Genomic DNA, 16021 nt, shown 5'->3' with positions numbered 1-16021 from the left:
GCATTATGCTTTCCATGGCTTTGGCTGGATACTGATTTGGTATATGTGGATTATTTTAAAATTCTAATTCAGATAACAGCAGTGGTATGGGTCTTGTACATTGCTGTGAGTGTGTTCTGCAAATCTAGGATAGAATTCAAAGGACTAGTTTCTTCCCCAGCAAGTAATTGCATTTCTTGAATAAATTATGTATCTTGTAGAACAGGATAACCCTGTTTTTTCTGTTTAGTTTACTATGGCAGTTTCTCATAGTCCTTCTGAGAATATCTTAGAAATGCTAGCTGGCTCCACCCTGCTTTGCATGCAATGAAAGAAAATAGTATGTTGTAGATTTGTAATGAAAAATACTGCCTAGTAAAACTGAACTGAGTTAACACAGGATTTTGAAAGACTATTCTCTCTTTCTCTCCCTCTTGTATTTGGAAGCAGAGAAGCTTGCGCATAGTATTTTAAAAGATGATGTCTGCCTTCAGTGTTAGGCCTATAACTTAGTTCTATTCAAAGTCATAAAGGTATTTGCTTATATTAGGAGTGTATTTGAGCAACCTTAGTGCATATTGATCCAGTCAAATAACTAACGTCAGGTTTTTTTAAAGCAGTGTATTATAAAGGTTATGACTTTGTGAACAATAGTCTTTAACCTGCATGTTTGTGTTCTTTAAATGAATGTCAGATGTTAAAGTGTGCAGTTTGGGGTATATAAAGATGTGGCCTGCAAGATGCAGCTTCCTGGTTGCTGCACATACAAGCTGGTAACACTTTATTGTGGGGAAAAACATGAACTTGCAAATGTGCAAATGAAAGGCATCCCCCAAATTTTGTTGCTTTTTAAAAAAAAGGCAAAGTTTGGTACCACTAGCATGATGCAAGTATTTTGCATTACGGTTACAAAAGATACTGGCTTACTTTGAAAGAGTTACATCTAGAAGAAAAGGCAGAAGCACCTAAAGCTGCAAGTAGATTACACTGGCAAGGGAGGATGGGGAAGGGGTAATGAATTTAAGTGTATTTTTTCTATGTGAGGGATCTTTCAATCAATACTGATACAGTAGTTTTTAGAATATACTGCGTGACTGAGCCGATACTCTGCTAAGAGCAGTAGCTCATTTCATACCTTTAATATTGAGTAAAATGCTTTTTCCTTCCTTTCTTGCTGGTATTTTAAAATAACTGTTATGGACCTGTTTTTTCTGTGCCCTCAACAGCCAAATTCTGGTGAATTGGACCCATTATATGTAGTTGAAGTGCTACTGCACTGCAGCAAAGAGAGTTTGAAAAATGCTGCTACTGAGGCTGCAAAGCCAGCCAGACCTGATGAGAAAGGCGAGATGCAGGTTTGTTACACGTTTATTCTCAATAGTTTCTTATAAATGTTCTTAAAGATTCTATTTCCAAAGCATTTTCAAACTGTGGTAAAAGAGGGATTGATGCATTAAGGAAGAGAAAGGAGCTGTACACCTAACTCTGCTTTCTTAAAAAGTTGCTGATTTCACTGAAAAGGAAACTTTGAAGTGTGAACAAAATTTGTTACCATATAAGAAGTGCTTTGAAACTTAGTTACTGTTGTGTTCTATATTTCAAATCAGTAGGTGAAAGACAACAGCAGTAATATAAACGAAGTTATAAAAATGACCTACATATGTGATAAAATCTGCAGATAAACAAGTGTCTATAAGCTGTTTTTTTCTTGGATAATTGTGCAGGATTTTGTGGGTGATGTGCATTTGTTCTTCTAGATTTGAGAATTTAGTTAGAATTTTTATAATCCATGAGTAGTAAATTTTAGCAATGCTGTTTGGCAGATACTTTTCTTAGCATTATCTTCTGTCTCTGGGAACAGGTTTCTTTTTTTATTTCTTTATCTTTTTCAGACCCCTTCAGCTTTGCAAGGCTATCTTATTCCAAAATTAAATTTAAATTTTTAGTGAAAGCATTTGCATTATTTAAAATTTTCAATTTGAAACCCTATATCAAGACAAACAATTAAAATTTCCAGATGAGAGTCAGTTGTTTAATTTGTCTGCATGTTTTTTTCACGAAGTCCATTTAAAGCTTGAGATACGGGATTGATTCTTCATGGTGTCTTCATGGTTTGATAGGTATGAATAAGTATTTGCTGGTTTGATGTTCTCTATTATTAGCATTCCTAGTTAAGTATATGACAATAAGTTCTCTGGTTTGGATCATAAGAGGTATTCTGGTAGATAAGAGGCAAGGTAATGGAAAAACTGGGGAAAAAAAAAAAATTTCCACTTGTAGCCTCTCTCCAGACTTAACTGAATACAGAATTTCCCCATTTGGGCAAACTTCCTTTTCTTCTTTATTAATAATTCAGCTCATTACCCACATTTTCCTGCTTCCTGATATTCCTTTACTCACTGCTGTGTCCTTGTGGACTCAGTTTTCCTTTTCCTCTGTAAAGTTTTGCTATGGAACAGTAATAATAAATATACTTTTTATTGATTTATCAGCTATTGTACTGTCTTTGATAGGTTGTTCCTGTTTTGGTACATCTCCTCTCAGCTATCAGCAGTGTCCGACTTTACATACCGAAAGACCTGAGGCCTATTGACAACAGGCAAAGTGTGTTAAAATCTATACAGGTAAGTTCCATGAGGCTGTGTAAGCTCTCTGCACTGATTAGTGAGGTACTCTTGAACCCAAGACAACTTGTTCTAAAGAAATTTCTCTAAAGCTGGTGTCACATCTTCAGCCTTATTCTTAAAAGGGCTTGGAAGCCACAATGAATGTCAATTGTTTCTCCTTGTCAACAGTCATTTTAAATTGTTTTTGAAAACTGTTGAAACATCACATAACAAACTTAGACTACTGCCTTCTGTGTCCCTATATTTGTGCCAGCTGATTTGTAGAAGTATAGTTTATTTTACTATTACTAATCTTACACACACCCCCCACCAAAAAAAAAAATTAATTTTTTTTTTCCTTTTAGGAAGTACAGAAGCGATTTCCTGATGGAGTACCATTACTAGACCCTATTGATGACATGGGCATCAAAGATCAAGGACTGAAAAAAGTAATCCAAAAAGTAGAGGCATTTGAGCATAGGATGTATTCACATCCTCTTCACAATGATCCCAACTTGGAAACTGTATACAAACTTTGTGAAAAAAAAGCACAGGTAAAAATACAAAACAAAACACTGTATCTATATTTAGCTGAAGAGAGAGACAGTAAAAGTCCCTTTCTTACTTGCTTTTCTTTTTATTTGCAAAGCACAAATAATCCTTTTTAAGTTAATAAGCCCAAATAATCCTTTTTAAATACAGTAAAATTATTGAATCTCACTGACAAAGTGGCTGAGTCAGTGGTATGCCTTTGATTGATACAGATGGGAAGTACATCTGAATAGAAAACCCTTCAGAAAAAGTCATCAGGGATTAGAAGTTTACAGAGGTGCCACTAGAGTCTTTTTCACTGAATAGGCGTAGCACAATACAGTGTAGGTAAAGTCTTCACAGATAATTGAAACTGATCATTTTTAATATGCTTGTGCAGACCTGAATTGAATTGATGGGGCTTATTAGCTGGGGAGTGTACCACACAAATCATTGTGCTGCTGCTTCCTGAGCTGACTCCCAGCCTGGAAGCAGTACACTGAGTTATTTTGTATAGAGTTGTACCCTGCTAGACTGAAACTGCTTGCACACAAAACCAGCTCTTGTGTTTCTGTGCTGCTCCAGAAAGCAGGTTCTCCAGGAATCGCTTCACAGAAGTGAGGTAGTTCTGGTATGGGCAGCACAGAGTTGCATGTGGTAAGACCTTATGGATCAAGCAGACTGCTGTGAGGGTGTCTGCACTGTACACCGTGCTGTCAGGATGTTGATAGTGACTGTGATAAACTGCAAGACACTGGAGGAGCTCTAATAGCAGGAATAATGCCTTTTTGTTACATCTGATTGAATATTTGGTTAGCTGAGACTTAACTACAGATCTCAGAAGATGCTAATTTCTTAACCAAAGATTTCCTCTGTGGTTTTTTGGCATGGGCTGGTTGGGTTTTTTCTCCTGCTGTGGGAAAATAGCTTAACTTCCCAAACTTGCCAGAGTTTCCTATGGGTAAACGGAGCTGATTTTTTGTTTTAAACCTTCCTTTTAGTAGAGTCAGTATCAACTAGTATGTCCATATACCATCATTCTGAGGCCTTTATGTAAATTAAACAATGTCTTTAAAACAGGTGCATCTGTTAAACCAGCAATATGTAATTTCTCTCCTTCTGACCCCCCCCCCCCAGATTGCTATGGATATTAAAGCAGCAAAGCGAGAACTGAAAAAAGCCAGAACTGTCTTACAAATGGATGAACTCAAATGCCGCAAGCGTGTTTTGAGAAGACTGGGGTTTGCCACGTCTTCAGACGTTATTGAGATGAAAGGACGGGTCGCTTGTGAAATCAGCAGGTAATTGGTTTCTGTGCAAAGTGATTATTGTCATGAATACACACCTTACTGTCCTCGCTGAAATTAGTATGTCATGTTTGTATTTTAAAGTTCTGAGACCATTAGAAGAAAGGTTCTTCAGAGACCATGTGATCTGTGTCATAAAGGGAATATACTGATGGAAGCAGTAAAGACAGCAACTTAAGGACAAAATACAATAGATTTTAAAACTAAAACGTGGACATGAAAATGCCAAAACAATGGCTATTTTCTCACGTAGCTTAGGCAATAGTGTGTGTTTTCATTGAATATTGTACATTACATGAGAGGATGGTCTCAGTTTCTATGGTTCCATTTCCCAGGACTCTTACTACAGAGTCACTCACAAACAAGGGTGTAACGGTGATTGTCAGTAATTACTAAGTTGCTGACAAGTTTGGAATACAGCTTAATTGCTTCCATAGGGCTGTTAGAACAAATCTATGGAAGTGATGCATTTTACTGTAATACATTTAGCAGGTACATATATATTGAAACATATTGTAAAGATTCCACAGAAACTCATGAATCAGACTTTAATACTTCAGAGTGTAACTCATGTTTTGGTAGAATTGTGTATTTTTAAAAGTTACAGTGACTGCTGTACTCCTTGCCTTACAGATTGTTTGAAAGATGCTATCTATATTTGTTTGATATCTAATAACTTTTCCCTGCAAAATTCGATAGCAAATTCAGGGTTTTATCAACGTCCTGACTTTCAGGAATTGTTTGCTGATGACTTACACTTTTCTTTGTAAAAAAATCTACTTTTTTTTCCCCATCCTGTGCATTTGTCTGATAAACTCCAAAAATAAAGGTATATTCCTATCAACAATTCGGTATTTTATCCAGATAGTATGTTTGGATTTTCTATCCACATCATGCACTTCCTTTTATAATTCATGATTAAGTCTTTATTCTACCAGTAAATTGAAGCAAGTTTGTTCCTTTTTTCAGTATCTTGGAAATATCCGATTGAGTCTTTTTTGAGCAGCAGCAGTATGAATTTTAGTCCTTTTCATAAGTTGTCTAACTTTCTGGTTCTTTTCAATCTCTTGATGTCCTGTCTGATAAAAACTGAATAAAGCAACAGTTAACACTAACTTTTATGAACTATCAGGAGAGATTCTTTGTAGTTCTGTAAGAGCTTTTAGTTTCTGTAAAATACTTTCTCACTCTCTTACTAATTAGCATCCCCCTTTAAAAGCTTATATATTAGTATTTGGTGTTCCTGTAAGAAAAACTAAGAAGCTGTTGTCTCTTATCTATATCCAGTTGCTTCACAAAACAGATTAATAGTACTTCATTTAAAAAGTATATTTCAGTAAGTCTTCTTCCTAAGCTTCCTTCTCTTTCTCTTTATTTTAGTGCTGATGAACTACTCTTGACAGAAATGATGTTCAATGGTCTCTTCAATGACTTATCTGCAGAACAGGCAACTGCACTACTAAGCTGTTTCGTATTTCAAGAGAACGTGAGTTACTTCTTCAATTCATGAATTCTAGACATTCCTGTCTACCAACAGTATTGTTTATAATTTATTTCCAGAAATTGGTCATAACAGTACGAGCCATTGCACATTTATGCTTTCCTAAGGTGTTTGACATGAACTCCCATTGAACTTACCAAAAGCGTTACAGCTTCAGTGCTGAAATGTCTTTCCTCATGAGTGACGTGCCAAAGGTTGTGTAAAATTGCAGTCCTTGTAATGAATCTACAACTGTTTCCTTTTCATGCAGCGAAGCAATATTAATAGATTCTCAGCATATATGCTTGTGTTTATGTATGTATACACACATATCCTTATAATTTAAAATGTAGAATGATTATTTAAAAAAAGACGCTTAAAAATATCCGCTCCTACACTCCTACACATACATTTTATGTATGAAATATTACTGCAGGTAACTAGCAAGATGTATCACTCGGGTTGATTCTAAATGCGGAAGGCACATTAGCAGCAGATGCTAATGAATTACTTCTGTTAGTAGACGGGATGCCAAGGTAACCCACTGTTAGTTAGAATATTGTGGTTCACTCAACAATAGTACCTGGGTCTTAACAGGTAGGACGTAAAAATACTGCTGTATTTGAATAGCCATATTTTCATACATAACCACTGATGTTTAAGTATTAAAAGCATTTACATTTAGTATTCTTAAAGAAAAGCTTGTAACACTGAAAGTAGTAAATGATCAGCATTTTGGCAGTTCAAAACTATGGAACAGCTAAATAGAGGGAATTTTGGAAGTACTCAGAAAGTAGGTGCTTTTTTTTCATACTGTTGGCATACTGTACTGAAACATTTCATTTTCTGATTTAGTTTGAGGAACAAGTACTTGGGGAATTCAGTACATTTCAGTGTTTGATAACAGGTTTGAGAAGTCATTGGAATAATGTAGGATGTCACTAGCACACATTGAACTTCTATTTTTGCATTTAATTTGGTGTAGAGCAAGTGTATGGGAGTGCATGAGCTTATTTATTGTCTTGTTTTTCAGTCCAGTGAAATGCCAAAATTGACAGAGCAGTTGGCAGGACCACTTCGGCAAATGCAGGTAATCTGTCCATTAGAAATCTGAGTTTGGGGTTAATGCTGAGTAGTGTATGAGACAAATAGAGTAAGTGCACAGTGAAGACTTGATTTTGGATCATCAGTGAATTTGGCTGGCACTGCATGTGGTTTTGCAGTGTGTAATAATGGGTTATCTTGTTTGCAAGAAATCTTTATGCTAATTTAGAACATGCCTTTAAAGACTTTTATAAGCTTGCTTACTACACTCTTAAGTTGTTAGTGCAGGCAGACTTAATATAAACAGTGGTTTACCTTCTGATTCTGAGTAATTTCACACTAAAAAGGAAACCTCATCCAGTATGCAGTACCTAATAATATTCAAACCTTTCTATCGGTTAAACACTTTATCCATTTAAGCATACTATAAATTTAAAATATTTTATTTTAAAGGAGTGTGCAAAAAGAATTGCCAAGGTGTCAGCAGAAGCAAAACTGGAAATTGATGAAGAAAATTACTTAAATTCTTTCAGACCCAACCTGATGGATGTTGTGTATACATGGGCAAATGGAGCTAACTTTGCTCACATCTGCAAAATGACTGATGTCTTTGAAGGTATGTTAATGAGTTCTTTAGGAGGTGCGAGATGGTAATTCCATAACATGGAATGGTAATTCTGAATAACCTTTTAAGAGATCACAAGATTTATTAACTCTGATGTATTCAAGTATCTGCACAGCTGAAACTAAGCGGGGAAAAAAATAATTTACTATGTTTTATAGTTACACTGCTGATAATTTAGAATCTATAGAAGACCTTTTAAAATGGACATCTCTACATTTTAAAAACTTTCTATAAAACTCAGAAATCTGAAGTTTTGCAACACAAGGTAATGCTTACCGTTGCTAGCTAAAGGGAAAAATACCATGTTCCAAATGTTAGCCATTAAGAAGTACAGCTCCTGTGCTTGTCCTCATTACAGTTAAGTGTTTTATTTACTTGGTAACTTGAAGGTTCCTCCTGCTGACTGGTGACAGAAGTGGGAGGTGATAACCAAGTCTCTGTTTTGGATGGCTTATCACAGCAGTGCAGTGCAGGTATTTGAAAAGCCTAGATGTAACATGTCACCTGGGTTAATTTGGTTCCTAAAACTGGAGAACTAGAAACTGCATCTTGAGGAAGGATACTTAGTTTTTGTTATTTTAAAAGTAGGATGACTTAAAGCCCAGATAGTTTGTAAAAAGACAAACCATCCACCTAAAGGTCAAACCAGAATGAAAAACCTAATTTCATCTTTTAACAGCTATTTTGAAAGTTTTGAAGAACAGTAGGATGGGTGCACCAGTCTTACAAGTCTGTGTGTAATGACTGATATTTGAAAATCCATTTTGAAGTTAACTGTCACCACTGTCTTGCCTCTCTCAAATGCTATTTCTTTGTTTGTATGTACACAGTTGCAAATGAGAGCCCTTAAAGGAATTAATGCGCTTTTCTAATCCAATGCATAGACCCAGGAACTTTCTAAAGCAGATTACTGCAAGCAACAGGAATCCTGGCAGTCTTTGATTCTGCATTCAGCAGATTCCTTCTATTGTAATGAATGTCTGGCCCTTACATCTGCTGTAGAGGCACCCTGAGTAAGGGGAACACAAAAGGAGTAGCAGTAGCTGGTTTACGTTTTTATGTTGGCACTTGACTGTTCAGAATACACAGGGCAGTAATGTTTTCCATTTACCATATTTGGGCTAAGGCCAGTTGGTCAGCTTTGTCCTAGTCCTAGGACTAGTCCTAGCTAGCTCCCTCAAAATTAGATCTTCTGGACCTATTTTTAGAAGTTTATCATCTCTTGTGGCAGGGGTTGACACATAATTCTTCCCTTAACTTTTAATAGGCTGGTTTTCTGTGCATTGCCCAGAAGGAAGGAAAGCACTTCAGACGTATACTGTCAGTACGCTTACCTTAATTGCAGTGTGGTGTTGCTAAATCCCAGGGGAGTTTGCCCTGGTTAGCCAAGTCACTGTAGTGATTTCAAAGAAATTAAAAACCAGAATACAAAAAAACCCCAAACCAAACAACAAAACACAAACCACAGTGTCCTTATTTTGATCTTAAGTACAAATTTTCATTTTAGGTATTAGTGCTTCCCGTCTTAATTTTGATAGAGGTTGTTACCATGAGGTACAGCACGATGGCTTATTAAAGCTCTAAAAGGAGGTATACTTTTCGTATTTGCCTTTTGGGCAATGCGGAATTAGCAATGAGTTGCTGCTGTTACAGGGAGTCCCAGCTTCACTGTTGTGCACCAGTTTTAGTAAGGAGGCAGAAAATTGTCCAGCCATTAGGGTGTGCATTGGAAGCTACCACTTCTTTTAAACCAGATTTTCATCACCACCCCACCCCCCAGAGTTATTAAAAGTGCTTTCTGAAAGACTGTCCTCTTCATGAAACTTTTCTAGACAGAAATCTTGAGTTGATGGCATGCTTCTACTCTCACAAGCCTAAAGACAGATGCTATTTTATTATTACTATTGATGGTCAAGTGTCTGAAATCCCTTTTGGGTGCAGTTATGAGTAGTGTGAAAGCTCATAGTTGTGGTAAGTAAATGGCTGCCTTTTCAGGTTGCTGCATAAGCCAGAGTCCTCCAAGAGCAAGCGTGTTTGCCACAGATTGGAGCAGTGTTGATTGGCTAATGAAAATGAGTTGTCATTAAGCTGAAATGTGTGTGTTGGGAAGAAACAGGAATTAGAGAAGCTTTTTAAAGCTGTAGGGAAGAATGGTAAACTGAGCCAAGTATCCTATTAATCAACTGCACATCAACTGTTTTGTTTTGTGGAAGTATAGACAAAATTTATTCATTTATTTGAAAAATGCATTTTTTTTTCATGCACAAGAAATGAATGTCTGCAACAACCCGAGCTGTGGTGCCTGTAAATGAGTACTCCCTGGATCAGTTGTCAGAGTTGATCTTGTAAATGGAGACAAGCAGGATCTTTGAGAGCTGAGCTGGGGCCTGCCACAGCACAGCATGGCCATGCTTGGAGGAGCTGCCTGCGGTTCACTTGCTTTGGCTTTGTGTCCAATAGACTACACATGGGTTTTTTGACCTCAAGTCCTTGCAATAGGTTTTTCAGACACAAAAACTATTCTTACTGTAGAAACTGACATGGCCTACTGAATGTTTTTAAGAAGAGAAGTGTTATTTTACTTTTCTTCTCACTTTCCCAACAGCTTTGTACAATGTTCTCATATAGACAGTTTTTCTCCACCTATTATGCCTTGCCTAGAGGTAGTATTTCATTGAAAGGCCATCTAGTTAGTCCAACCCCCCTTCAATGAGCAGGGACATCTTCATCTAGATCAGGTTGCTCAGAGCCCCGTCCAAACTGACCTTGAATGTTTCCAGGGATGGGGCATCTACTGCCTCTCTGGCCAACCTGTTCCAGTGTTTCAACACCCTCATCACAAAAAAACCTCTTCCTTCTATCTAGTCTGAATCTACCCTCTTTCAGTTTAAAACCATTACCCCTTATCCTATTGCTACAGGCCCTACTAAAAAGTCTGTCCCCATCCTTCTTATAAGCCCCCTTTAAGTATTGAAAGGCTGCAATAAGGTCTCCTTGGAGCCTTGTCTTCTCCACGCTGAACAACCCTGACTCTTTCAGCCTGTCCTCATAGGTATTTCAGCCCTTGGATCATTTTTGTGGCCCTCCTCTGGACCCACTTGAGCAGGTCCATCTCTTCCTTATGTTGGGGGCCCCAGAACTGGACACAGTACTGCAGGTGGGGTCTCACGAGAGCAGAGTAGAGGGGCAGAATCACCTTCCTCGACCTGCTGGCCACACTTTTGATGCAGCCCAGGACACAGCTGGTTTTCTGGGCTGCAAGTGCACATTGCCGGCTCATGTCCAGCTTTTCATCCACTGGTACCCCCAAGTCCTTCTCTGCAGGGCTGCTCTCAATCCACTTACCTCATATATACCCTATTACAGTTATTTTGCATATAATAATTTTGACTGTAGGTGTGAGATGGTGCTGGAGGAAATGATGAAACAGCACAGTCTGCATGCTGCTAGAACATAAGCATTAGGATAATTTTGTGAAACTTGTTACGGTGACTTGGGCTGACCTGAGAAGTAAGTTAAAGGAGATTAATGTGTAACAAACTACAGTGGGTATTAATAGTTGCAGTGTAGGAGCTATGTCAAGACTGAGCTTGTATGGATTACTATAAGCATGCAATTGAGTGGTCTAGTGGTCCACAGACTCTTGACCAGCACTGGAATACTAAGATGGGCTATCAAAAAATAAAAATAAAAAGCCCCCCCCCCCCCTCCCCCCCCAATCCATGTGTGGTAGTTCTTGAAGAAGCAAACTTGTGAATCCCCCAAACCTGTATGTTTTTTGAAGGAAGTCTTAAAGTACTTGAAAGAAATATCCACTATGAATTACTGAACAGCCCAGAAAGTCCTCTGACTAGGTATTAGTTAGAGGTTGTGAGATAGTAGAACAAGACAAGAACAGGACAAGCATTTGGAGATAGCTTCAAGGAAATGACTGATGGAGAAATGTACTGTTAAACAGAAATGAAGCTTAAGGCCTATGGCTGTTCTTACCATTGGCTTTAGGTAAATTGAACATGGTTGGAGAAGGAACTATTGCTTTGGTCCAAAGTGGGCTCAAGCAACTGAATTATTCAGTGATACCATGTGGCAGGGGATACAAAGTTTTCCCTCACTCTTTTTATCCAGGGAGCATAATTCGGTGCATGAGAAGGCTAGAAGAATTGCTTCGGCAGATGTGCCAGGCTGCAAAAGCCATTGGAAACACAGAGTTGGAAAATAAGTTTGCAGAGGGTATGTATTCCACTTCCATGGTACAAGAAGTAATTCTATAAAGCACATGAAAAGAAACTGGGGGGTGGGTGTGACAGGTAGGGGAATATTTGGTAATACAAGCTTCTGGTATTGACTTCATGGTAAACAGCATCATTGCTCTGTTTCCACATAACATCTCTGTTATAAAGTTTGACTTAAACAGGTAGTGTTTTAATGCATATGGAGAGTTTAACCCAGTTAGTGAGTGAAAATGGATGTACAATGACTTCTATTACTGCAAAGTATTATGTGCCTGTAACTGTACTTAAAATGGTGATAGTGTCAGTTATGACTGCTGGATATTAATACTGTTTTCCTTTTTAACAGGGATTACAAAAATCAAGAGAGATATTGTGTTTGCTGCAAGCCTTTACCTGTAACAGAAAGTATCTTCTAAAAACAGTACTAGATTCACATTACGGAACAAGTTCATCAGCTTCACATGCTACTTCCAGCTCAAGTCATTATTTCTTTTAATGGTGTGTATTTAAACCACAGTTGTTTCAACAAGGCATGTACAAACAGCAGTGTACGTAATATAACTGTTACCATGTTTTCAATAAAAATTTACAATTTGAATAGCTTTTTCTTTTAAGCAAGAGCTTGAACCAACAGAAATTTAAATTTTAGATATACAATAACTGTGGCAGATGTTACTATATACAGGTAAAGTGAGCATCTGAGAGCAGCAGCAGTCCCTTAAAGGCATTTACTTATATTACATAGTTAGACTTGTGAAATTGTTTTCCTTTCAGAGAGCAAGACAGGTGAGGTGGGTTGTTCTTCATGGTTGATGATTGCTGCCAAAGTGATTTCCATTTGTTGGAGTCTCATGTAGGGTTGTATGGGAGTCTTCTTTTGGTTGAAATGTACATCCTCTCACTTTGAAGAAGTCAGACACATACACAACCTAAGTGAACAAATCAGTGTTAAGCTCCTGCACTTCTAAGTCTTTGAAACAATGGGTAAATGCTTTTGCAAAAGGTAAATTCTGTGATCAAAACTAGTAAGTTTAAATAGATTAAAACATGAGAAAATTGCTAGGAAGTCTCTCGTAAAATTCTGGCACCTGTTCTTGCAATAGCTTTTTCTGCAGCTATTACCCCCCCCTCCCATTGACCACATAGCCACTGCTGGTTTAAGCCAAATTCAAGGCTTCTGTGCTAATTAACTGCTCTAAGTGCCTTGTCAGGCACTGCTTCATTACAATAGCCTTAGTTCAAACAACTCTAAATGAAGGAGCAGAATATGCAGATATGCTTGCTGAGGGCCCACATCACATGTATGGATAAATTTACTCTGTACTTTATTTAGAACAGGACAGGAGAGCTTGTGCTTTACCTGAGGAAGAGGGTTCCATAGTTAGTAACTATTACTCTCTGGAGTATTATGCTCACTTGCATTTCTTTAAAAGCTGGTTAAAACAAGCTTGGATTGCTTTCCTTGGCAAGGTTCACAGTAGCTCCCTCCCCCATACACGTGTCTCACCCACAGCTCCAGCAGCTGTAAGACCAACTCTGCCTACATTATCCTTTCCTGCATTCCTTTGAACATACGACTTCACTTCCTTCACAGCTACTGACAGGTGCCTTGATCCAGTTCTGCAGCTTGCTCTCTTCTCACTGCCCACTTCACCAGGTCATACTAGTAGACGTGCTGGGTACAGTGCTGCATGAAGTGCAGTAAGTGAGAAGCCTTCTCTCATGATCCCTTCCCTTTCTATGTCACCTCCTCCCCTCCCACAGCAAATGTGAGAACTGCAGAACACAGTTTAGGGCAGTGGAAGAAACAAACCATCTTCCACACTGAGGGCTGTCTGATGACCCAGCATGTTGCTTCAGCAGCATACCAGATGAGTTTCAGCTTCCACTTAATGCTGAATCCATTCAACTCAATTTAGTGCTCTATTTGCAGTCGCTGCCCCAGCATGCTCTTACCTCAGCTTTCAGAACTCTTCAGTTCTTTCAAATAAGCGTTTTGTTTGGGGGGTTTTATTTTAAAAAATAATTTCCTCACCTTTCAACTCTGTTCACTGTAATGCCACCTTCTACTTGTTATTACCAAGCATCTCTAAGATATCCTCTCAGTCATGCAACACCCTTCACTAAACTTGTTTTCCTAACAAAAGTCCCCTCAGCTCTTCAATCCCTGATGTTTCTTATTCCCTGCATTCCTTTTCTTAGAAACTGAGATTGTACAAAAATCAGGGGTACGATGATGTTTTAGTCATCATGCAGCCATCTGATAACAGCTAATGCAGTATGTAGGGTTTCCCAGAGCTGCTCCAGCATTTGTTTTGATGATTGACTGCAACAAGTAAACAAAGCTTTGTCTTGAAATGAACCATACCCTTCCAACTTTAAAGTGAGAAAACATTTATCTTGGAGGTGGTTCTTCCTGGTGTGCCTCAGTTCTTGGTAACTGAATTCTTCAGTATGACCTCAATTCGCTCATGTCTCTGAACCAGAAGTCTCTCTGATCTGTCCATTCCCATGGATGACTCAACCATGGCACTCTGGTGACAGCCAGCACAACTGCTGCTGCTAAGTCAACTGGGCCTGCAGCTCCAAGTTTAGCCAATTCTCTGTTCCTTGGGACAGCTTTTCCCTGATCAGTACAGCTAAGCTTCACATGCTAGATGTTGTGAACACCCTTTTAGCATTCAAAATGCACACAAGAAATGGTGAAGGATTTTAGTTTCCCATCAGACTGAAAAAAGCAGGCTGTATAAGCTGGCAGAGAAGAGGCAAATACTTTGCTGTTGTTGCCCTTATCCTTAAAGGCCCTTTTTTTTTTTTCTCTGCTTACCTTGTACACAGTTCTCCTTTGCTATTGTACTTGAGATTTAGAATTTGGCTAGAAGCAACAAAAGGTATGGTTATAGAGAGGCCCACACAGTTTTGCAGTTGACTGTTTGTGTTATTTGAAAAGCTGTTGGGCAGGGACAATTTCATATGTCATCTAACAGCTAAAATGGCCACTTATCTCATCATTGGCCCAGAGTCTGCCTCAATCCCCGAAGTACTACTGCTACACCCAGTTCAAGGAGTTGTATCCCCTCTCCAGCAATTTTCAAAGCATTAGAAGACAGGTCTGCTTTCCTCTGAACACAGCCTGCAATTCTAAGGTGCTGTTTAAAAAAAAAGCATTTACACACACATACACACCCCTCAGGAATTACTTACAATGAGCACAGCTACCACTGCTCCCTGAATGAGTCCTGTTAAAACATCACTCCAATGATGCTTGTAATCAGAAACACGCGAGAGACCCACATAGATAGATGCAGCAATAAGACCAAATTGTAGAGTAGGACGTACAAGTCTTGCCCAGTCTCCTTTCATTCTGGCTTGAAGGTAAAGCTAAAAGGAAAAGAAAAGTTGTTATAAAATGCAGTAAATACAGAAGCAGTAATCACGTAAAATTGTTTTGGGTCTGTTCAAAGAGTTGAGTTGAAATTCATGTTCAGAGACATGATAAGAATCCAGTGGAAGTCAAACCAGTATTTTACTCCTGCATTAACTACAGGTAAGTCTTTCACAAAAAAAATAGCTGGCAACCATCCAGATTTAGTCCTCCAAATACAGGGAGCCCCATCTTGGTCTGAGCAGGGAGACCATAAACAGCTTTAGAAAGTTTACATATACTATACATAGAAGTGACAAGTTTTAAACTTTATTCTCAATTCCAGTCACCTTTAGTCTTACCAACTTCTGGCATAATATTCCAGCTGTAATGAGGCATCAGAACTAACTTGATAAATGATTGATAACATGTAGGATCGCATTCCTCAGCTGTCACTGGTGTATTTCATTGAGTTCCAGCTGTTCCTAGTCCTTTTTAGCTGCATGTTAACGATGTTACCACTCTGGTAAGCAAGTGGGTATGTGCAGTTCATGCTTTTTCTCTCCCCTCAGCTCTATTTATGTTGTGTATATGTATGCTTTTGATGAGTTATCTCAAATTCACAGTATTTAACTCTATTACTTTCCCATCTAATCTAAGACCCTGCTTTTATCTCCTTCTCTGGGCTGTCTGGGACAGAGACATTTCAGCTTTAAGAGGAGCTTCTCAAATCCACCCTGTAAACATTGAATTTATTCTGGAACTTGATCCAGTCCCCAAAAAAGGCACCATAGTTACCATATTTATGGAGAAGAACAATACAGTTGGAAGTTATATTTAACATTTCAAGTAC

The 16021-nt window shown here is 38.3% G+C and overlaps 2 protein-coding genes across 3 annotated transcripts in view; one reads left to right on the top strand and one right to left on the bottom strand.

Moving 5' to 3' along the window:
* Window positions 1-12389, top strand: part of SKIV2L2 (superkiller viralicidic activity 2-like 2 (S. cerevisiae)) — a 51418-nt gene extending 39029 nt beyond the window's left edge. Inside the window, exons 19-27 of one of the 2 annotated variants that reach the window (XM_010580574.1) lie at window positions 1206-1334; window positions 2493-2603; window positions 2951-3139; window positions 4254-4417; window positions 5804-5909; window positions 6937-6993; window positions 7401-7563; window positions 11698-11802; window positions 12151-12389. In XM_010580574.1, the coding sequence (XP_010578876.1) occupies window positions 1206-1334; window positions 2493-2603; window positions 2951-3139; window positions 4254-4417; window positions 5804-5909; window positions 6937-6993; window positions 7401-7563; window positions 11698-11802; window positions 12151-12203 (1077 nt within the window). In that variant the 3' untranslated portion in view covers window positions 12204-12389. Of the gene's footprint in view, window positions 1-1205; window positions 1335-2492; window positions 2604-2950; window positions 3140-4253; window positions 4418-5803; window positions 5910-6936; window positions 6994-7400; window positions 7564-11697; window positions 11803-12150 lie in introns of those variants that run through there. The other variant, XM_010580575.1, reaches the window with a different exon arrangement.
* Window positions 12280-16021, bottom strand: part of PPAP2A (phosphatidic acid phosphatase type 2A) — a 60260-nt gene continuing 56518 nt past the window's right edge. The window contains exons 7-8 of the mRNA XM_010580594.1: window positions 15009-15185; window positions 12280-12733 (exon numbers count right to left, since the gene is read on the bottom strand). Coding sequence (XP_010578896.1) covers window positions 12608-12733; window positions 15009-15185 — 303 coding nt within the window. The 3' untranslated portion in view covers window positions 12280-12607. The remainder of the gene's footprint in view (window positions 12734-15008; window positions 15186-16021) is intronic.

This window comes from Haliaeetus leucocephalus, unplaced genomic scaffold (assembly GCF_000737465.1).
Source record: "Haliaeetus leucocephalus isolate CR32 unplaced genomic scaffold, Haliaeetus_leucocephalus-4.0 Scaffold722, whole genome shotgun sequence".
In the NCBI taxonomy this organism is placed as follows: Eukaryota; Metazoa; Chordata; class Aves; order Accipitriformes; family Accipitridae; genus Haliaeetus; species Haliaeetus leucocephalus.
This window is presented reverse-complemented; position numbering and strand designations above follow the sequence as displayed.